This window comes from Centroberyx affinis, unplaced genomic scaffold (assembly GCF_046629955.1).
Source record: "Centroberyx affinis isolate AG114_WGS23_722 - 3 ecotype Tasmania unplaced genomic scaffold, CSIRO-AGI_Caff_v1 ptg000241l_1, whole genome shotgun sequence".
In the NCBI taxonomy this organism is placed as follows: Eukaryota; Metazoa; Chordata; class Actinopteri; order Beryciformes; family Berycidae; genus Centroberyx; species Centroberyx affinis.
In genome coordinates this window covers 58,130-81,231 of record NW_027278926.1, presented here as the reverse complement: position 1 = coordinate 81,231, position 23,102 = coordinate 58,130, and the positions used below count along the sequence as shown (strand labels likewise).

The 23,102-nt window shown below is 44.1% G+C and overlaps 1 protein-coding gene across 1 annotated transcript in view; it reads right to left on the bottom strand.

Annotated features, from left to right (window-relative positions):
• The window catches only part of phf14 (PHD finger protein 14), an 87,450-nt gene that overhangs the window by 24,150 nt on the left and 40,198 nt on the right, over positions 1–23,102 (bottom strand). Inside the window, 3 exon segments of the mRNA XM_071543918.1 lie at positions 13,667–13,698; positions 13,700–13,789; positions 15,596–15,658. Of these exon segments, the coding sequence (XP_071400019.1) occupies positions 13,667–13,698; positions 13,700–13,789; positions 15,596–15,658 (185 nt within the window).

Genomic DNA, 23,102 nt, shown 5'->3' with positions numbered 1-23,102 from the left:
CTAATATTGACTATTTTTGCTTTCGAGGATTCCCCCTATTAATGCCTCTTTTATTGTTGAGGTGGATTCTGATGGGTTTTGAAGCTGCAATGAAAAAAAAAAAGAAAAATCACTAGTCATACTTAGCTTAGCATTCCAGAATGTCATGACTTTGTGAAGTGAGGATAATGCAACATCTGTACCATGGTTGTTGGCAAAATATAGATTTTTTTAATTCAGTAATGTGTTAAAATATGCAATAACTTCATCATTTGTCATTTCTACCTACATTATCTAACCCATTTTAAGAACAGAACAATTGGCAAACGGGATACAAAAACCCTATTCATTCAAATGGATCTGGATAGAATCCAAAAGCCCCAAAATGACAAGACTTGAGAGGACAACTGTGTTTAGTAATGCAGATAGGATGCATATTGTGTTCTGTATTAATCAAAGAGTGGACATGCAACACTAAGAAACCTGCCATTACAAAACTAAGACTGCTGATAAATATATTTAAGACATTTTCATTATTTTTAAGGCCTTAAATTTAGATAATTTATTTGATTATTTAAGATTTTTTCAAAATTTTTAAGGACCTGTGGATACCGTGACTGATATGGTTTTTTGAAGGCTGGTACTCATACCAATATTTTTGGACTGAAACTGCTGATAGTCAGTATTTTGTTCTGATATTCAATTTCTTTAAATTTGACTGTTTTCCTGCTCAAAAGATGTCGCAAGTATTCATTGTTTCCTCCAGAATTTCTCCCTGTCAGTGTGGAAAAGTCCTCAGACACTCTACCCAAAAAGGAACATGTTCCTGTCAAACAAGAAAACAGGAAATAAACAAGAGTAGTGCAACTACAGCATTGGATCCCAGTGTTCTGCAGTTATCCGTGTTGTGAAAAATAAAATACATTTCTACCAACTTGGTACTGGTACTGGAACTGGTCAACTTGGTAGCAGCCTTCTCCAAAACAACTGAAGTCAATGGGGACCTGTTCTTTAGAGTTCCAAAACAAAAACAGCCAAACAATCACACTGTGAATAGAAAGACCTATACACCATTATTTGTTGCAAATCAATCAGCTGTAGTTAAGATTTGCACTAAATGATGGTGTAAATATACTGTAGGTCTTTTTGGAACTCTGAAGAACTGGTCCCCACTGACTTCAGTTGTTTTGGAGAAGGCTGCTATGGAGTTGTGCTGGCAGCCTCCCTGTGTGTTATATGGACAAACTTCACCTGTGTTTCAACTGGCATGAGGGGGAGTAGATGATAACAGAATTTTCATTTTTGGGTGAACTATTCCTTTAAATGTCAGTTGTCTATTTTCTGGCCTCATTCAAATGAATGGGAAATAAAAATCTGAACGCTACAAACTCGTCCAGCTGCATCCAATCTTGGTGATTAGTTTATATTCTGGTTTTCATGGTGGTCAAGTGCCAAATAACCCCCATGTTAAAACTAAGTGGAGTACTGCTTTAAAACACATCCTTCCAATGGCAAACTGAGGGGTAAATTTGTTTAATCCATAAATGGGACTGGTTGATCACTGAGATGATTTTGAAGACCAGCACTGAGAATGTGCCTTCAGAAACACCCACCAAGTCACAAAAAAGTAATTCCCCCCACACCCATACCAACAGAGGCAGTTCACTCTGGGATGTTGTGATACCCAGGCTATCTGCACATTTCAGAAAGACCTTCTAAGACCTTTTTTAATGCTGCCTGGAATTGGATTTAAGATTTTTTTAAAAACACACAAAAAGCTGCCATACCAGCCAACTTCTGACTCAAAAGTTCTGAAACTGAGCAGAATAAGAAAAAGGAGGTCAGGAAATGAAATGTTTAGGGGCCTGATTTTCTATATTAATCTAAGAGTGGACATGCATAATGTGCCCAATTGGAAGTGCAGAAATGCGGTACAACATTGGAAAATAAAGCCACTCACATCTCTTGGTGAAACTACACAATTCATGACATTTTCCAACTTGAATAAATATCACCAAATATAAAAACTTTGTTGACACCGTTGTCTAATTTTATAGCCGCATCAAAATGGAACGCAATTGAAAATAAACCCGCATTACCTGACATTAAACCTGAAAAAAAAATAGACCTCCAATAACCCTACTTTACACATTTTAATACATTCAATTGAGATAATAAAAGACGTTTTCTGGCTGGGATTTTGGACACATTTATAAACTATTCCCACAGAATTCAATGGCCCTCGGGGAATCTGCTGATCCACTTTTCACGCCTCAGTCAATAAAATGAACAAGGTTTATTGGGAAATCAATGGGTGATCATTCATCGCTCCTCCACATTGATCCTCTTGCGGCGCGTTGGATTGTGCAGTCTTTCCATGCGGGGCGCTTTTTTTCCAGTATGAATATAATGAAATCACATTATACGCCCGTATCCAAGAAGCTGTCGGCGCGTGATTTATGGCGGCGGAGTGTTTGGGTATCAATTCCCGGTCTTTCGACAGTGAAGCCAGCTTTGTGTTGGATGTCTGAGCCGAAAGGAATTAGGCAGCGGTTTGATAATATCAGACTTGATGGCTCTACGGAGAAATGCAATATGGCGGATGGCAAAGTCGAAGCTCGGTGTTTGATTGAGGGGGAAATATGAAAAGAGGCTGACGTTATGGCATGGGAAGGAATGAGAATGAAAGAGCTCGTGGAAGGTTGTTATTTTGCGTTGGATTAGTAACTAGAAGGCATTCAGAGCGCCGACCAACAATTCCGTTACACCCAAACACATCATTCCTATCACTTCAATTGAAATTCATTTCTAGACCCTGCAAATATCATCTCCTTAGGATTTGGAATCAAGTCTCTATCTCCGTTAAGTTTCATAGCGATGGCTGAAAAACGCTGATCAGATCTGGGATCGCCGCCAAAGTCGATCGATCCGTTCGATCGATCAATCGTTCAATGGACCAAGCTCTGTCTCTCCACCAAATTTCATGGGAATTCGATCAGAGGTTTTTGAGGTATCCTGCTGACAGACAGACAGACAGAGAAACGAACTAAAATATAAACAAAATCTAAACAAAATATCAATGGAAATACCAGTTCATTGCACAAGCACATATTTTCCATCACAGCCATGTTCCTATATGTTGAGCCCCCCCCCCCCCGCCACACACACACACACACATCCAAAACATTTTGAATCACTCGCTACTGCGAATAAGCTGGCTGATTGTTCAAATTAGATATATATACAGGCGGATATTGGTCTTTTATTAAAAATCAGATATGGTTCAGTCAATGTTGTTCCTGGCTACAGCTAAATGAGACACAGTCTGGAAAAACATGACATGACATTTGATTTCCCTTACACATTTAATTGTTCAATTATGTTTTTTTTGGTTAAAACCCTGCCTGAAGGAGCTGCTAATCCTAATTGAATTGCATCAGTCTGCGTTTCAATTTTTTTTTTCAGTTTTTGTGTCCCGTGATGCTCTAAATGCTTCAGATTAATACGCTCCTGGGGAAAACACTGAATCCTTGCAACATAAAAATTCAAAATTTAAAGATACTGAACGTCAGCATCGGCAGCTTCAGTCTAAAAAAATATTGGTATCGGCCTTCAAAAAAACCCATATCGGTCGAAGGCTTAATAAGCTCATTGAAGGTGAGCCTCGGGCGCCGGGCTAAGGAAACCTGTTAAATAGGTGTAATAATACACTCCTCGTGTTTACGAATTAAGCATGCTAGATTTACTAAAAAACAGTGTACAAATTTAATTGGCATAGATAATTGGCATCTTATGAGTTGTAGAGGCAGAAGCTAACAGCTGCTGCACATTAGCGGGAATATGCCTAGGCAGGTGGATCGCACACACACACACACACACACACACACACACAGAGAGAGAGAGAGAAGCACGGATGGGCTGAGCAGGCATATCTGCCGAGGAAACGGTGGGAATTTAAAGTGCCCTCCGGCCGCCCAGTGAAAAGAAGACAAATGACCCAAAAGTGTGTGCGCTCCCACTAATGAGCCGCGCTCCTATTGTTGCACACAAACCGACAATTGATTTCACATGAATCTCCGGCTTAAAAAAAGGCGAACGGGGGGGGGGGGGGAGAAAAAGGAGCGAAAAAAAAAACTCCTCCGCTTCCCTGCTGGAGACACTCGAAAGCCCCCTTCCAGAGTCGCAGGAGGGCTTCTTCTCTCTTTTTTTTTATTTATTTTTTTATTTTTTTATTTAGCGAGACGGCGACGATTCTGTGCGCTCCTTCCCCCTAATTACTTTACCTTTAATGAACCCGTTGTTAATGTTTGTTGTGTATCGTGGGGGGGGGGAAGATCTTTTGGAAGTAAAAGCACCGCTCAGTGATGCGGGCGCAAGGTGGGGGGGGGGGGGGGGGGGGGCGGTGGGGGCGGGGATAGTTAATTCGATTTCAAAATGACAATACATGCACTTTTTCAAAAAAACATTTCCGGAAAAAGTGGAGAGTTACATAACTGAGGATAGAGAGCAGAGGGCTGGGGTTGTAACTTTTTTTTCTTGTTTTAAAGGAATAGTTCACCCAAAACTGAAAATTCTGTCATCATCTCCTCCCCCCCTAGATGATGACAGAATTTTCACTTTTGGGTGAACTATTCCTTTAACCTTTATTTGTCCAAGTGGACTGAGCTCCACGCTCTTTTCACCCTGCGTCACATTCATACAGCTCCTGACATTCACACTGGGAGTTGACCAGGTACAGCCACAGTCTTCTACTGGTGGCTATAGTGGGAGCTGCCCAGTACAACCCACAGTTGGGGAGTTTCAGTGGGGAGAGTGTGGGGATTCAAACTGGCAACCAAAAATCTATCTAACTGGACTCTCAATTGGACTGAAGCTAGTGTGGGCTGCTGGTTGGCTGGCTGTAGAGTCGAAAATGTAGTTCTTGCTGGGTTCAATACCCGATTCGATATGTGATATGGGGTTTACGATTCGATACGATGTAATAAATAAAAGTTCTGACTGTGCAGAATTCTGTTTATTTCCGAGCCACAAATCTTTCTAGCGATGTCATTGGCTCGCTAGAATGTAAACAACAATTTAAAAACGTCATTACAAAGTGACAATAATATAATTTGGATGGAGAGCTTGTGAAACTGTCATGGTCAAGCGTCTCATTTGTGATTACTACAGCAGAATAACACAGAGCTAATATCAAGATTCATTTTTCCGCCCCGCGATACGTATCGCCGCATTCTCGTATCGCGATATATTGAATTTCGATATATATCGTCCCGTCCCTCCTGGTTAAACATCCATGCAGTGGATCAACAGACACACGGGCGGTTGGCCCCTTTTGATTTCTCCACCAAAGCCAAGGTAGGTAATTCGGAATCCCGGCTGGCCGATCTACCTAACGCAGCCGGTCATCTGGCTCTCTCCACTGTCTGAGTCACCTGCTGCCACCGGCCTCTATCTGCTCCCAACACTGCCCTTACACACCCAGCCACAGCAAGGTCCTTGATGTTATCAAAGCAATTTGGCCCTGCTTTAATCATTGGGAAAATTGAGCAACCACCACCACCCTACCTCCACCCCCACCCTACCTCCCCCACCCCCCCACCCCCCCTCCCTTGTACTCTGGAAGCAGACAAAATCCAATCACTCATAAGAAGAGGTTATTGATTGATGTAATCTTATTGGAGGTGAGGTGGCGGAGGGGACATGATTGATTGCTTTTGTCTGCTACACATGTTGCTCTCGGCTTTTGGCGATTCGTGTCCACTTTCATCTGGTGTTTAATCTCTGTGTGAAGTTCTCCGAGCGTCCCCCCCCCCCCCCCGCTCCCCCTCCGGCGTCACCCCGGGACCCCTCCGCTCCGAGAGGGCCCCCCCACCCCCGACGGCCCGGGCGCCGTGGAGACGAGCTTCATCTGATCTCATCCGCCTCTTCAACCCCTCCCCCGTTTTTTGTTTTTTTTTCAGAGAGGGAGTTTTCGTCGCCCCCCCGCGTAAAAGATCTGTCGACTTAACCCGCTAATCGCACACTGATACAGATACACGACCGCGATATTAGATCAATGATTCGGAGGGATACGATTCAGAATTGATGCGAGCTCTTTTTACACTTGTGTGGCCCAAACGTTAAACCGGAGAGAGGAACGCTAATTGAACCGTCTCCGTTCTCTAAAAAACGGAGAAGAGCGACAAATCATATCGATTTCCCCAAGTGCTTAAGCCAGTTTAATTGGATATTAAAAGCAAGCGGAGTAGTTAGAGGAACTGGAGCCGCTAGAACCCCCAATCACAAGGATATCTGCATTTTGGGGGGGACTTTTGTGATTTGCTAGTGCCCATTAGCATGGACCTCAAATATGATGACACTAACTAACACTAAGCTGCATCTATGGTATTCACACACAGCCCCTTAAGTTCTCCACTCTGGCAGCTGATCAGCATAAAAAAAACACGCCGTGTGCTGTGAATCAGATAAGCCATAATAAGCGCTCCCACAACAGAGAGAGACAGAAAGAATTAAGGGTTATATGTCTGTTAAATGCAATTAAATGGTGTTTACTTGTTGTTTTGGGGCGTAATCTGCTGGCTCGGCGATTTTTGATTAGCTTCTTTGTGGATTAACTACGAGACGGTTAGCCCGACTTTCCTCCGTTTTCCTTATCGAAATCAAACCAGATTGCAAAAAAAAAAAAAAAAAAAAAGCTTCTTCGTGAAAAGACATTGAACCTGGGGGAGGGAAGGTGGGGTGGAGGGTGGGCTGGTGTATCGACGCTCGCTTTGCTTTACGGCCCCCCTGCTTTGTGTCCCCACGCACAAGGCGAAAGGAGGGCCCAGGTATTGACAGTGTGAGCTTGTGGCCTCAAAAAACTTCTTTTCTCTCTCTCTCTCTCTCTCTTCTCTGGCGGGGGCCCCTGACGCCTGAGGCCCCGAGAGTGGCTGAAACAAGGACGGTGGATTTATCACAAGTGGGGCAACGCAATTACCCCGGGAGCGGGGGGGGGGGGGCCCACGTGACGCAAAAAATCGATACAGGCACAAAGCATCCCCCCCCCCCCCAGCCATTGACTCTCATCCGTGACAAAGTGCGGCTAGTGTCTTCCCATAGAAAGGGAGTGGATTATCGGACTTTGCAAGCCGCCTACTTTTTGATTTACTGTTGGGGCCACTGCAACATTATTAAGGAGCCATTGTTTTACAAGAGGAGAGGGGGGAGTAATGAATGGGCGCGCTGGAGTCCGACCTATGGAGGGAGCCGTGGCGGGACAGCTGCCTTTATTGGCTCATTTAGACACAACTCATTCACTGCTGGGATGGGGGAAAGGAGAAGGGAAAGGGAAAGGGGAGGGGGATCTCTTAAGCTCTCACCTAGCACTTTTGCACTTTTGACTGATGTGTCTCTAATGCTCCAGCAGGGGGCCCCAGTGAACCGGGAACACAGCAGCCCGGAGAAGGTGAGCACGCTGGGCTTCTATCAATAGCGGGTCCCGTGCCCTCTAACTCTGCGGGACGGGGGCCTTAGACCGGGAACTCAAAAAGTCTGCTCTGCCCGGTGCCTCGCTATGTGAAGTCCTCTAGCCCTAAGACACAAAACAGCACCACAAACATGTTGTACCTCCCTTCAAACTACTGTGTGTGTGTGTGTGTGAGATGGGGTAAGCTATCAATTAATTAATTAGGATATAAGCCACCGCCACCCCTTAGGGCTTTGCGGTTCATCTTTTAGTGTGTGGTGGTTGAAAAATGAGGGTAGGAAGCGACACGGTGGAGTTAAAAGAAAAAGAAAAAAGAATGAAACCAGTAAGGAGGAAGAGGAGGAAGAGGAGGAAGAAGAAGAGGAGCCGGTACCTAAGGACGCATCGGAGCGGACACACACTGCGGTGGAATCAGTGGGATAAAAAAGAGGCAGGGGGGAAAGAAGCTGGGGGAGTAATAGATTTTAGCTGCTTGGCCACACTTCCCACACACAGCCTCAGCTCCCCCCCCCCCCCCTCCCCCCTCCTCCCTCCTCCGACTCCTTGTGTTTTCTCTTTTAATAGGGGGTGGTGGTGGTGGTGGTTGTGGGGGGGGGGGGAGAAAAAAAAAAGAAAAAAAAAAAGGGTGAAGTCAGCAAAAACAAAATGCCGCCATTAAATCATCTCCCCGGATCCGGTGTCAGAACAGTAATGGGAAACGCACTCATCATCGGAAAAGGTTACTGCTCTTCCAGAACCTCCCCGCTTGCTTTTCTCTCTCTCTTTCCTCGCCCCTCCCTCCCTCCGCCGTGTCTCTCTCTCTCTCTCGGGCCTCGGGTCTCATCCCCTAACCGGAACACAGCTGTAGTAAAAAAAAAAAAGCTGATCTCCGCTCCGCCGGGGGTGAGGGGTGGGGGTGCACCCGTCTAGGTCTCTGGAGGACCTCCCCGGGGGGGGGGGGGGGGGTCGAGGATGAGGGATCGGGGGGGCGTTTACAGTTCGCTACGGTGGGCTGGTTCCATCTCGCCCCTCGGGACGTCACCGGGGCGCCCGTGTGTCCCGCGCCGGAATCTCTCTGTTTCTCTCCTCTGCACTTGTTGTTGCAAAAGTACAAAACTCTATTCCATATTGTTATGTGGTTTAACCAGATTGTCCATGAAAGCCTCTCTATTCTATCTGGACACAGAGAAGAAGAACATATTGAAGTGAGTAGGGTTGGGCCAATGTATTGATATGGGCCTTTTATTCAAAATCCGATATTGTCCAGTCAAGTGTCGTCCACCTCTGATATAATGGATATGATGCCGTTTGATTGATTACATATATATTTATTGAGTTAATACGACACCAGTTGTCTATGGGAAGCTATGATTTTAATGAGATATTTTGATTGACTTCCAAACATGCATACGTCATGAATACATTATTATTATTACCCCGGGTTTCAATGGAGGCTTTTATTTGTTTATTTATTTGTTTATTTGTTAGGATCCCCATTAGCTTTAGTGTCATTAGTGTCCTGTTATCAGTGGTTTTCAACATGGGGTCCGGGGACCACCAGGGGTCCTTGAGGGCATTCCAGGGGGTCCCCCAGCAAATTGATGAATTGTTAAACTTCATTATTTTGTCATTTTAGAATGACTGTTTTGATCATAGTTTCACTGTTATCTATCTACCTACAATACAGATAGTCATGGAATTCTGGACAAAATCATATCTGACAATAAAAATGTTCTCAGATTTGGGGTCCGAGAGACAAAATCCTCATCAAATGGGGGTCCTACTGTGGCTCTAATGTGGACTAAATTAGGGTCCTCGATATGAAAAAGGTTGAGAATCACTGGTCTATGGGAAGCTATGATTTTAATGAGATATTTTGATTGACTTCCAAAAATGCATGCATGAATATGTTATTATTATTATTACCCCGGGTTTCAATGGATGGCTTTTAGTGTCCTGTTATCAGTGGTTCTCAACATGGGGTCGGGGAACCACCAGGGGTCCTTAAGGGGGGTTCCAGGGGGTCCCCAGCAAATTGATGAATTGTTAAACTTCAGCATTATTTCATTTACAAGAAGTGAACACGATAAGAGAATGTAGAAGAATGACTGTCTCTACCTACAATACAGATAGTCATAGAATTCCGGACAAAATCAGATCTAACAATAAAAATATTCTCAGCTTTGGGTCCGAGAGACAAAATCTCATCAAATGGGGGTCTAATGTGGACTAAATTAGGGGTCCCTTGATATGAAAAAGGTTGAGAACACTGTTTCAAAGGTCTTTCCACCCTGCCAATAATACAATTCTGCTGGAAAGACTGAATACTTTCAGTGCAATTTTTTTTTTTTGGCATGAAAACAGTCAAAATTAAACATACAGAATATTGACTACTGGCAGCTTCAAACCAAGCATATTGGCATCGGTATCTGCCTTCAAAAACCCCATACTGGTGAAAACCCTGGTAGTGAGTGCAGCGGGAGGATCCAGGCTGTGGTGAAACAGACAGATCAGTTCAGTATGTGGTATACCGGGCTGGATAGCCACGTTTCATCTGAGCCGCCACCCCCCCCCCCCCCCCCCCCCCGACAAGGCCACTTCCCAGGTGATAAATCACAGATGACAGAGGGCATTACACGCACAAACGGACCGCCGCCGCCGCACCTTCAGAACAATTAATTAGCTGGCTGACACTCATTTATCACTGTGGCAATAAGGTGAAAAAGTCAAGAGTTTATTAAAGCTCCGCTTAATTTTGGAGAGCTAGGGGCCAGAGGCCGAGACACTTCACATACACAACAGCAGCAACATTCACATTCTTACTTCATATCACAGTTGTACATTACACAATAAATCAGAAATAATCCCTTAAAGGCATGTCTGTAAACAAATAAATGCGAGTAAAGAAAAGATGGCATTTCAAGACGACGTCACAAATGAGAGTTCAACTCTGTTCACAACACAAGAAGGCGGGTGATATAGAATAAAGTATATAGGCACGAAAAAGAAAAGGATGGGCGGCCTCTTCAATAAATACTGTACACATCATCACACTACGAAGCTACCTGGCATTCAAAACGCTACAAGAGCACATCACTTGGTTTTTTTTTTTTTCAGTTTAAAATGAATGTACAGAATGTGGGGTAAATAGATTTTAGCCGTGCATCGTAGCATTGACAAGCAGTCCTTTTTTTTTTGGGGGGAAAATTGACCGGGGGCATGAGTGATGGGACGGGGGATCGGGGATCGGGGATCTTCCTCATCTCCGAAAAAAAAAATAAAAAAATAAAAAACACCCAGCATGGCTTCGTTTCTGGACGGACTTTTCCAGAGGGTGGGTGGGTGGGGGGGGGGCTGAAAGCAAGTAAAAGCCGTATTGGGCTCGACTGCTCCCGGACGCATGCATATAGGGGACCCTGGATGGGCAATAGAGTGACATATGAGGGCAGGATGTGACACTTGTCATGAGCCCCCCCCCCCTGACAGACCAGGAAAGCAGCTGGTGTGTTGACAGCGCTGACTATGGGCCACCGGGGACATGGAGACAGAGCTGGGCTTCTGTCTGAGGAGGTGTCAGTTCAGCTGTCACTTTCGAGATATGGAGAGAGGGAGAGAGGAAGACTTCTAAAGACACTAAAAGACATTTTAAGTACTATTACTATTACCTTAACTAGCCTATTGTTTCTACTACAGATATTTTATCGTAGCATTGCTGCACTGCTACACTTGATACACCGGGAAAAAGGTTCGCTTTTTCTATACAAAAAAACACTCACGTTTCCTAATACTTCTTTTTCCTCCTGGTTACTCAAGAAAACACGACACCACACTAGAAATCGGGGGGGGGGAGGGCGAGCCTGGGCTCAAGTGCGTCTGCGATTAAAAAGGAATTTACGTCGAAATGCTCGGGTAGGAGATGACTTTCAATCGATACTACTGATTGGCTGTGATGAGAAGCCGTATGGGGGGGGGGGGTCAAAAGAGCAGAGCACTGTCGTAGTACCAATGAGAAACGAGCCTGCTGACCCAAGAACAGTTCAGATATATCGTTGTATGCGGGTGAGCACCTAGAGACATAGAGAGGATTTAGATAGGAGAGGATGGGCAGGAAAAAACTTCTCTCACTTTTGCTTTCCCGTTGAGTCCAGAGTCCGGCATGAGCTCCGTCCCTCCTTCATATACTGTAGTCAGAACAGATTTGGCCACGGGTGATGCGAAGGCCTCGCCCGTTATAGCGACACTTGGAGGTCCATGAAGAAGAGTGCAGCCGGTTTTTTTTTGCAGCATTTCCCCGTGCTTCCACACTGCGAGCAACGCGGTCAACGAGTGCGTTCGTTTCCTATAGAGGTCATGACTCAGCTGTTGTGTCGGGACGGTCAGCAAGCTTGCATGATTAGCTCAGCCTGGTGCAAAATGGAAAAGTTGATTACGGCCGTTCAAAAGGCCTAGGAGTAAACATCTAAACAATGATGCTTGGGGGAAAGGCTGCATCCATCGGTGGGGTAAACGGCACGCTCTGAAGTCATTTTTATTGCTTTTTTTTGTTTTGTTTTAATTCTCTTGGTGAAAACTCTGTAGATGCAGTCGGAGGTCGGAACAGAGCGACACATGGACCGAGTTGCTCGCAGTGTGTTCAAGCCGTTCGGAGTCACCCACTTTTAACCAAACCTTATTGGCTCAAAGCAACACTCAAAGATTCCTTGTTCTCAGATTTCGGGGAACGCTTTTCACCCGATTTTCACCAGTCCGGTTTGGATCAGAGGTCGTTGAGAGGGGTGGGGGGGAGGGGGAGGTGACGTCAGAGGAGGAGGGAGTGTGTGTGTGGGGGGTGGGGGTGCGGCATCTCGTTCCTCCAAGCCAGCCCCGACACACACCCCCCCCCCCAATGCCCGCGACCGCCGTTCTTCGAAACGCCTCAATTTGCCTCTCTCATGTCTCTAAGCCCAAAGGTCGTCTGCTCCCGAGTTTTTACGGGGGGGGGAGGGGGAGGAGGCTGAGGTGAGGTGGCTGCCCCGGCTCTCACAACCTGTGCAATGCAAAGATAGAAAGAGTCAGGGCAGCACACCTCACACCACTCACCCCCACCCCCCGACCAGCAAACCTTACACCTTAAAAAACGCTGCCTAAGGGGCCACTAAAAATAAAAACACAGAACACTTTTGGTATTAAAGCCCTTTTTCCCCCCCCATCTAGTTCCATCACACTACAAAAATCTTGTTAATTGCTTCACTAGAGAGCTACTTAAATGTTGTTTGCCTGGGTGCAAAAAAAAAAAAAAAAAAAAAAAAAAAAAAAAATAAGTCATGCCTTTCTCGTACAGTTTTGATGCTGCCTTGCTCTTCCTTGTTCCCTCTTTACTGGCTGGCTGCGGCTGCCTGGCTGCATGCAACACTGTGTAAAGCATGGCAAAAGAGATAGTTAAAGTGGTCAGGTCATGGAGAAACTGAAAAGTAAATATATACATGTCTCATTACAGAGTAAACGTCAATATGCTGAAAAAGGCATGTTTTGGATTCAGTGTCCATTGACCCAATATATAGCAGTATAGTATTGGACAAATAGCTCTATAGTGAAGCAATTAACATGATTTTGGTTGATGGAGTTATGCATCCAGCTCAAAAATGGCTTGAGTTATGCTTTAACATAATTCATTTAGTCATAAAAGGCTTAAAGTTACAATGAGCCAGTGACAGTTTTGGGGAAGACCATATGGGAGAGAAACATGGGAAGGGAATCCTGTTTAGTCAAATGACATCAACTCATCCAGAGCACAGAGGTCTGATGGGAATGGAGACGGATTTCATGTAAGAAATTCATTTAATGACGAGTGTGATGACATGGGTGCCTGTTGTAATCTAGATTTTTTTTTTTTTTTCACACAGATTTACAAAGTCGGAGGAGAATCTTGTTTTATCGGGTGCCTGGCGCCTGAAATCCCGAGGAGAGGGCCCGGAATAAATTGTGCTATTCATTACGCCTTAATGAACTGTGCAAATGTATGTGGCAGTTCAATAGAGAGAGAGAGAGGGGAGAGAGAGGGGGGAGGGGGGTGGGGGTGGGGGGCCTACGGAGCGGAGACCCTCGGCCCCCTCGTTCTGCGGAGCCGAGGCGGCGGGAGCCTAATGAAGACTGAACTTTAATCATCAGGAGGATATGGCTGCCTCACATGTGACACACACACACACACACACACACACACACACACACCCCCGCCACCCACACGTTTCCCCCCCCCCCCCTCACCTCACTAGGTTCTCGTTGTCGCCCCGGCCCTTTGCAGGTGGTGCACTCGGTCCTGGTGTCGTCGGCTTTGGGTTTCTTCTGCAGTGCGGACTGGCGCTGCCGGCGTTCCCGCGGCGCCGGTTCCTATGGAAACAGCGGCTGATTAGAACCGGAACGCCGTGTGTGAGGGGCTTGGTGGTGGTCGGGATGGAAAAAGGGGGATGGGCCCCTACCCCCCCTCGACCCCTACCCCTCTCCCAGGTTCTGGGAGAGGGGTAGGGGTCGAGGGGGGGTACCGATATTATTTCATGAAAAAAAAAATTCATGAACATGGACAGTAGGGTTAGACATATGTAGAGCTGCAACGATTAATCCATTAATCGATTAGTTGTCAACTATTAAATTAATCGCCAACGATTTTAATTACATTATTAGTGTTATAAAATATTGTATACGTTCTTTTCAAACAGCTGGTATTTATATGACCACACGTCCACCTTTGACTGAAAGCATTAAGTTCACGCTCCATCGGTGGAGGTTGATTTCTCTAGGAAGTCACTAAATGAAAAGGTAAGGTAAAGGTAAGTGAGGGAAAGTGGGTTAGAGCCACAACGATTAATCGATTAGTTGTCAACTGTTAAATTAATCGCCAACGATTTTGATAATCGATTAATCGGTTTGAGTCATTTTTGAAGAAAAATAAGTCCAAATTCTCTGATTCCAGCTTCTTAAATGTGAATATTTTCTGGTTTCTTTCCTCCTCTATGACAGTAAACTGAATATCTTTGGGTTGTGGACAAAACAAGACATTTGAGGACGTCATCTTGGGCTTTGGGAAACACTGATCCACATTTTTCACCATTTTCTGACATTTTATAGACCAAACAACTAATCCATTAATCGAGAAAATAATCAAGAAATTAATCGACAATGAAAATAATCGTTAGTTGCAGCCCTAGACGTATGTGGGTTTATGAAAGCTGATACTGATGTTTTTGGATTTGAAGCTGCTGATACCCATTAATTTGTGCCGATATTCAATATTTTGAAATTTGACCTTTTTTTTGGGCCCCCAGAACTTTACTCTTGTCAGAGTGGAAAAGCCTCTGAAGACCATCATGGGACACTAAAACTCTCCATTGAAAGCCGGACTAATGAAATTCTCTTAGGTGGGATAGGTAGGGTGAGGCAGGTTTCATTGGAGGTTTTACAGACTGTTACGTAGGGCTGGGCGATATGGACAAAATCAAATATCACAATATTTTTGACCAAATACCTCGATATCGATATTGCAACAATATTGTAGGGATGACTATTGGTGCTTTCACTAAATATTTACACGATGAGATCTTTGATAAATAATCATCAGTAATGTGGATATAATGACTAAGTGGGTAAAGGCAAATAATAGAACAGCTAGAACAGTCTGGTAAGTTCAGAAAATGACATCACTTTACTGTAATGCAGCCTTTAAAACCAGGAAAAGACACTTTTGCCATATCACGATATTACCATATCCAAAATCTAAGACGATATCTAGTCTCATATCACGATATTGATATAATATTGATATACTGCCCAGCCCTACTGTTAAGTAAAATCCTCCCACACCACATGACACCAATGAACCATTTCTCCGATATCAAAATAATAATAATAAAAATATATTCACTAACTGCGGTCAGGGAGGAACCTCCATCGTATCAGAGGTGGACGACACCGACTGATATGTGATATTTAATAAAATCGGCCCCATATATCTGCAAACTCATATGTTGGTCTAACCCAAATGAACATAGACCTGGATTGCTGAGGCAATTAAAGGATGTGTCAGGAAATGCAAATATCAGTGAAGCTGGAAGAGCTGAATTCGATAATCAAGGATTTGAAGATGTCTGTGTAAGCTGGAAGAAATGCAGTCGTTTTCCGTAACAGAATGAAGTGACAAACCTCAATTTTGTCGTCTCTGTCTTCACAGATGGGCACCCTCTTCCTCTTCTGGCCCCTGGTTCTCTGTGAAACAAGAAATGAGGACTTTTAAGCAATGCCCAAATTTACTTTATGATGCACTAGTTCAAAGTCATTTCATCTTCCCACTGTGTGCTCCTAAATTTGTCGCAGAATCGCAGAAAAAATAAGTCTATGTATGTAAAAACTCTTTGTTTTTAACCTTCTTTTAAGTGGGTTAACAGCTCCTTAACACAGGGTTTATTGTCTTTTATTGTTTTTTTTATTTAGGATCCCCAGCAACTATTCTTCCTGGGGTCCACACAAAAGACAAGACAAGACATTCAAACACACATCACATAATGGACAATCCACAATATCAACAAAACAAAATGAAATAAAAATAAGAAAAAAAACCTCAACAGTAAATGGTTAAAGCAAATAATAGAATAAGTAAACTAGGTATATATCAGTATATATAACTGCCCGACACTACTAGTGCACAGTGAAGCATTACCTAAGTTAGCACCACATATATAATCAACCTTCACATACAGAATATCATATGTAGCTGATTTCTTTCTGAATGATTGCTGTTCTTAATTTCTTTTTAAAACTGATCTTACTAGTAATCTGGGTTAAATGTAGTGGTAGCTTGTTCCAGTCTGACATAGCCCTATACATTACAGTCTTCTTTAAAGCATTGGTTTTAGGTGAAGGTAACGTGAAGCGTCCCATAAAGGCATGTCTGGTGTCATACTAATGTCTATCATTGGTGTGTTTTAGCTGTGAATATCGGTGTGTAGGTTTTCTTAAGGCTGCGTGCCAGTCTCTCTTGACCCATCCCGCCTATTAAACAGTAGGGGGAAACTTAAACGAAGAACCTAACAATGGCTGCCAGGGTGTTGCGGTTCATATTCTGGAGAGTCGAGACAGAGCGGAGAGACGGATCGATCCGGCGTAACCACTGATCTATTTTAAGACTCCGGATGAAGGCGGCCTGACACGCGGGACTGACGGCTGACCGCTCACACAGCAAGTCATATAGCGACACCCCAACCCCCCCCCCCCCCCAACCCCCCCACCCCCCTCCCGAATCTACAGAGGCCAGGCGGGGGGGGGGAGATGGGACGGAACATGAAAGGAAATTTAAAAAAAAAATCAAACATCTTCCTCCTTGACGCTAGCGAGCGAGTGATGGAGCTGCTGGGGGGGGGGGGGGGGGGGGGAGGGGGGAGGGGGGGGGGGGTTAAAATGGGAAGAAGAATCGACAACATATTTAAACAGATTGTGAAAACAATTCCATCTGTCGCCTTTGGCTTGCCACCGCTCGCCAGATGGAGCACTTATCATTATGAATGCTAACTGCAAGAACGTTGCCAATTGGCTCCTGAAGCCCCTCGCCGCTCCTCCTGCGACGGCGCCACCAAACAAAAAGGGCCCCCCCCGACATTATTTAATAATTTCTCCGTTAAAGTAGTCTCTATTAAAGTCGTCTGTTAAAAGGGCCCCTGGTTTTTCCCGGGCTCCACGTCGGCTGACAAAACACACACATACACACACACACACACACAAGCTCCTAATCACAGGCTCTGCTCAGGTGAGGAAATTAAAAACTGCGGGCAGTTTAGAAGACTCAGGCAAAAATCAATCTTTTAATTAAGTACATCGTTGCATCTTTAACAACCATGAATCGTTTCACACAGGATTAGAAAAATTAACAGAGCATAAGAACTGGTAGCAACTAGACATATTAACTTCATTCTCATAATTTCCTACTGACTAATGGCATATGTTCATACGAGAGGTTTTAATGTTAGCACCGTGGGGGGGGGTGGCTGCAGGTAGCAGTGAATCACGTCCCATTAGGAAGAGCATGATATCAGAAGATTTGAAGAGAAGATGCAAGTGGCCATGTTCAGTTAAAAACACAGTGAGCACCATGCATAAACATTTCTAGGGCTGTGCAAAAAAAAATCGATACAGCTGAGTGTTGCAATATTTTTTTCCATGATACTGTATTGATTTTCCAGCCCCTCGTATCGATACATTAAAAAATGTTTTAAAAGATTTAAAATGTCTTTAAATTTCCCTCAAATCCCTTTGAATTAAATAGTTGTGACTCAATTTGTCCGCTGAGTTATCAATATAATGCGTACATATTAGACTACCCAGGTGGTACACAGCTGTATTTTCAGCTGTATTTGTAAATTTTCAGTAAATTATGTAGAGTATTGCAATGTATCGCAATATGTATCGTATCGCAATGTATCGTGATACAATCGTATCGTGACCCATGTATCGTGATACGTATCGTATCGTGACCCATGTATCGTGATATGTATCGTATCGTGACCCATGTATCGTGATACAATCGTATCGTGACCCATGTATCGTGATACGTATCGTATTGTGACCCATGTATCGTGATACGTATTGTATCGTGACCCATGTATCGTGATACGTATCGTGACCCATGTATCGTGATACATATCGTGACCCATGTATCGTGATACGTATCGTATCGTGACCCATGTATCGTGATACATATCGTGACCCATGTAACGTGATACATATCGTATCGTGACCCATGTAACGTGATACATATCGTATCGTGACCCATGTAACGTGATACATATCGTATCGTGACCCATGTATCGTGATACATATCGTGACCCATGTATCGTGATACGTATCGTATTGTGACCCATGTATCGTGATACATATCGTGACCCATGTATCGTGATACGTATCGTATCGTGACCCATGTATCGTGATACATATCGTGACCCATGTAACGTGATACATATCGTATCGTGACCCATGTATCGTGATACATATCGTGACCCATGTATCATGATACGTATCGTATTGTGACCCATGTATCGTGATACGTATTGTATTGTGACCCATGTATCGTGATACGTAGCGTATTGTGACCCATGTATCGTGATACATATCGTGACCCATGTATCGTGATACGTATCGTATCGTGAGGTCCTTGCCAATACCCAGCCTTAAACATTTCCCTCTTTTTTTCTAAATATCTTCAATTTAAATTCTTGAGAAAAATGCATTACAAACAAACAAAAAATGTGAGATATGTGAAACTTTTAATGTATTCTAATATAATCTCAACATTGCCCGCTCTTTGCCGCAGCATGCCTTCAGGTGACACCTTCAGTGAGGACATGCCTACATTTCCTCATACTTGGCAGATCAAGAGTTGGACCAAGACACCTGGGTATCTTCCTTGCCAGCTGATTTATTACTGGCATCTCACACCGCTTTTACACTGTGCTGTATGGACTTTTAACAAAGTGAAAGGACCACTGGCTGCAAAGTGTGCACTTTAGTCAACGTGTCGTAAAAGGAATCGTTTGTGAATGGAAAGAATAAAGATAAGAAATGGACATTGATCTATTGTTAATAGCCGAATCTGACTAAACGGATCCTCAATGTTAAGAAAAAAAACCTGTATGTACTGTAGGTCAATGCCAAACACAACCTTCATCTGTAGCATGACTTTTCCTCCATGTTATTCAAACTTGGTGCCATTACATCATCATTAAACAACTTTCAGCCACTTATCAGAACGATTGTGCTTCTATTTTCTCCCATTTAGAAGTTCGCAAAATGGTGGCTTGGAAAAGGGAAAGGGAAAATGAAACAGACAGAAAGCAGCATCCGGGGGCTACGGAATGGTCATTATCAACATTTTTCCACGATATACTGAGAGAAAATCCCGGTTGGGTTTCTTTTCCATTACGCACATTCAAGAGCAGATCTGTTAATGCGCGGTTCTTGCATGAAACTCAGTGATTTTTTTGTTTTTTTTTTGGTCTGAATATGCCGGCTTAAAGATAAGAACGCCCTGAGATCGGCTCTATCTTTAAGAGGGGCTGTGTTGTGTAAAAAAATCAGGACGAGTGTGCTATGGAGCATTGATTTTTACTAGCTGCAACAACGTCTTATATGCGAAATAAAATTCAGTTCACAGGTTGACTTTAAAAGGTTCTCCTCCAGTAGGCGCTACCCCACTACCGGGGGGGGGGGGGGGGGGGGCGTTGAGTAACAGCCAGAGGAGTGCTCGGCTGCAGGGACGGCGGGGGCCCCGGGGCCACGCTAGCCCTCGTGGCCAAATGTGTGTGTGTGTGTATGCGCGTGCACACACATCGACACACCCTTCCTTTTCACGCCACCGTCCTCGGAAAAGGCCAGCGGGAGGTCGATTAGCCGCCCCCCCCCCACCCCCCCCCCCCGATAAATTGAAACACGGCTTTAGAGGAGTGCCAGACGCTGGGTGCCCTGGTTAAAAAAAAAAAAAAAAAAAAAAGCATTAAAAATGCAAAGCAGGGGCCCCTTTTAGCGCCTGCCACCGCGCGCCTTGCATTTGAAGATAAATGCTGCTACTGAAGTGCCTCGACCGGGGCGGTTGTGGCGGCGAGAGAAATCGGGGAGGGGAAGGAAGGAGGAGAGGAAAGAGAAAAAAAAAAAAAAAAAAAAAAAAAAAAGCCGCTTAATCCCCCCGAGTACTCCAGCAGGGTCCTCGGCGCACTTCTAGGCCCAGGGTTTCCAAAAAACCTGAACAGAAAAAAAATACATTAACCCCCCCCCCCCCCCCCAGACTGGCACTGCGCTCCTCCACTCTTCTGCAGCTCCCCCCCCTCCACTCCGAGACGGATAGACAGAGCGGAGGGAGAGACATGTCCCTGCCTTCTCTTTGTTCATTTCTCTTATTTGAACAGGAGGAGCTTTTTGCTTTGTCGTTTGAGCGGTCGGTCCTGTTCGGGTGTGCGGGAGCCGGGGGGGGGGGGGGTCAGATATTGACGGTGTAAAAACAAAAAAGGGGAAGAGGAAGACAGAACCAAAGGAAAAGGTTGGAGCTCCCCCCCACCCCCCCCCACCCCCCCCCACCCCCCCCCCACCCATCCGTCCCGTGTTAAGATATCAATCTTGAGTGTTTTCTTGAGGGAGCGGGGGAAGGCGGGTCTGGTATCGGAGGATCAGAGCGTGGTCGGGACAGATAAGTGGGATCCATGGAGGGGTGGAAAGGTTTTCCGTTCGCTCTCGCTGGCGGACACAGAATGTTCAGCCACAAATAGGGACACAGGCCGCATACTGTGGCTCTTGTATGGTAAAAAGGGGAAAAAAAAAAAAAAAAAGTCTTACCGGGAAATCAGCTAGAGGATTTGTGGCAACATGGCGAGTTCGGAATAGTCTGAGCCTGGATGTTTTTAGAAATAGCTCATTTGCATGTGAGTATCCATTAAAGCAGTGATTCTCAACCTTTTTCATATCAAGGACCCTAATTTAGTCCACATTGAGACCCCCATTTGATAACATGTTGTCTCTCTGATCCAAATCTAAGAATATGTTTATTGTCAGATATGATTTTGTCCAGAATTCCATGACTATCTGTATTGTAGGTAGAGAGATAACAGTGAAACTATGATCAAAACAGTCATTCTACATTCTCTAATTATGTTAACTTGTAAATGAAATTATGGGGAAGTTTAGCAATTCATCAGTTCGCTGGGGACCCCCTGGAACCCCCTCGAGGACCCCTGGTGGTCCCCGGACCCCACGTTGAGAACCACTGCATTAAAACACTGAGAAAGACTGAGATTGAGTAATTACATTTCTTCAGCATTGTAAAAGAAATGTACTCATCCTTCCACAACTTTTCCGAAATCTTTAGTCTTTAACATTAGACAGCCAATGAGCCCATATGTAATGTGATGTAAAACATACATTTCTCATCCAGTTCCAAGACTTTTCCTACATATTTTGCCTTCCAAGAAAAAAACACAATCCACCTTAAAGCACACACGATGTGCCTCGAGTTCTGGGTCCATTTAGTTGTTTGGTGGTGTATTTTTTTTTCTTATTCCTGTGGATAACCGGCCAATCGTCTTGGCTCGTGACAGCATGCCCAGATTATTTCAACTGAAACAACAACGAAAGACCAGGAGCTTCTTTCTAGAGCCGCCATTTTGCACCAAGAGACGTTCAACAGTCATACGGGGAGAAATCCATCGTAGGAGAGGAGAGAGACTGGTTTCTCCATGCCGCATTCATGTCATATGGGAAGAAGCGTGAGAATGGGACGGCATCTGGTTGCTACAACTTGGAAGCGTTCGCGTGTTTTAACTCGTTGGAACGGCCACATTCAAAAACTGAATTTAAAATCAACCGTAAACGAAGTGCAGCAGTCACAACTCACTTTATGTAAGTAGAAAATAGCCGATAATTTTGATTTTTAATGTCTTCGGTGGATTCACTGCAGCGTTTACCACTTGTCTCGACGTACTTCCGCATTTGTATTTTTCCTGTTTCTAGGTACATTTTATGTCATGGCTGGAAATTTTATGACTGAGTTGAATTACTAAAATGACAAAAATTACACTGCTTTGTTTTTCATTATTACTGTTATAAAAAATTGCATACGTTTTTTTGAAACAGCTGGTATTTATATGACCACACGTCCACCTATGACTGAAAGCAAGTTCACGCTCCATCGGTGGAGGTTGATTTCTGTAGGAAGTCACTAAATGAAATGGTAGATGAGGCAGATTGAGGGAGAGTGGGTTAGAGCTGCAACGATTAATCAATTAGTTGTCAACTATTAAATTAATTGCCAACTATTTTGATAATCGATTAAGCGGTTTCAGTAATTTCTTAAGAAAAATAAGTCAAAATTCTCTGATTCCAGCTTCTTAAATGTGAATATTTTCTGCTTTCTTTCCTCCTCTATGACAGTAAACTGAATATCTTTGGGTTGTGGACAAAACAAGACATTTGAGGACGTCATCTTGGGCTTTGGGAAACACTGATCCACATTTTTCACCATTTTCTGACATTTTATAGAACAAACAACTAATCGATTAATCGAGAAAATAATCGACAGAGAAAATAATCGTTAGTTGCAGCCCTAAAGTGGGTACACCAAAAAAGTAAATTACACCACTTTAATGGTTTGTAATATGGCCTAAATCTTATATCATGATAGTTTAAAAAGTTGGACCATAATGGTATACATCAAGGTATACTTGAACTCAATTTGCCTTCACTTCCCTCAAGCTCCATGTCTCTGCTTACATAAACAAACGCACATGGGTGCTACTCGTAAAGCAGCCCTGCCCATGTGTTTTCAGCAATTATGCAACTCATGACAAACAGCTTGACTTTAGGTTTGTAGAACATAAATACGTCTGCATGGCTAATGTCCAGCCTAAGATTGTCCACTTCCAGCCTCTCTGGCTCATCTGGCAGAAACAGTATGGGCGAATCTAAACCTTGGCACAGATTTCTACCGATGTATCGTTCCTCCTGGTATACTGCCCATCGCCACAACACTTCATAACAAAATAACTCCTGGAATGCACCGAACATCACAGATTGATGATATCTAACAGTGTAAGACTATCCAAGAATGGTTTAAAGGTTTTCCTTTACATGCCTGCATTTTAGAATTCTAAAAAAATGGACTTGGAAAACAAACACAGAT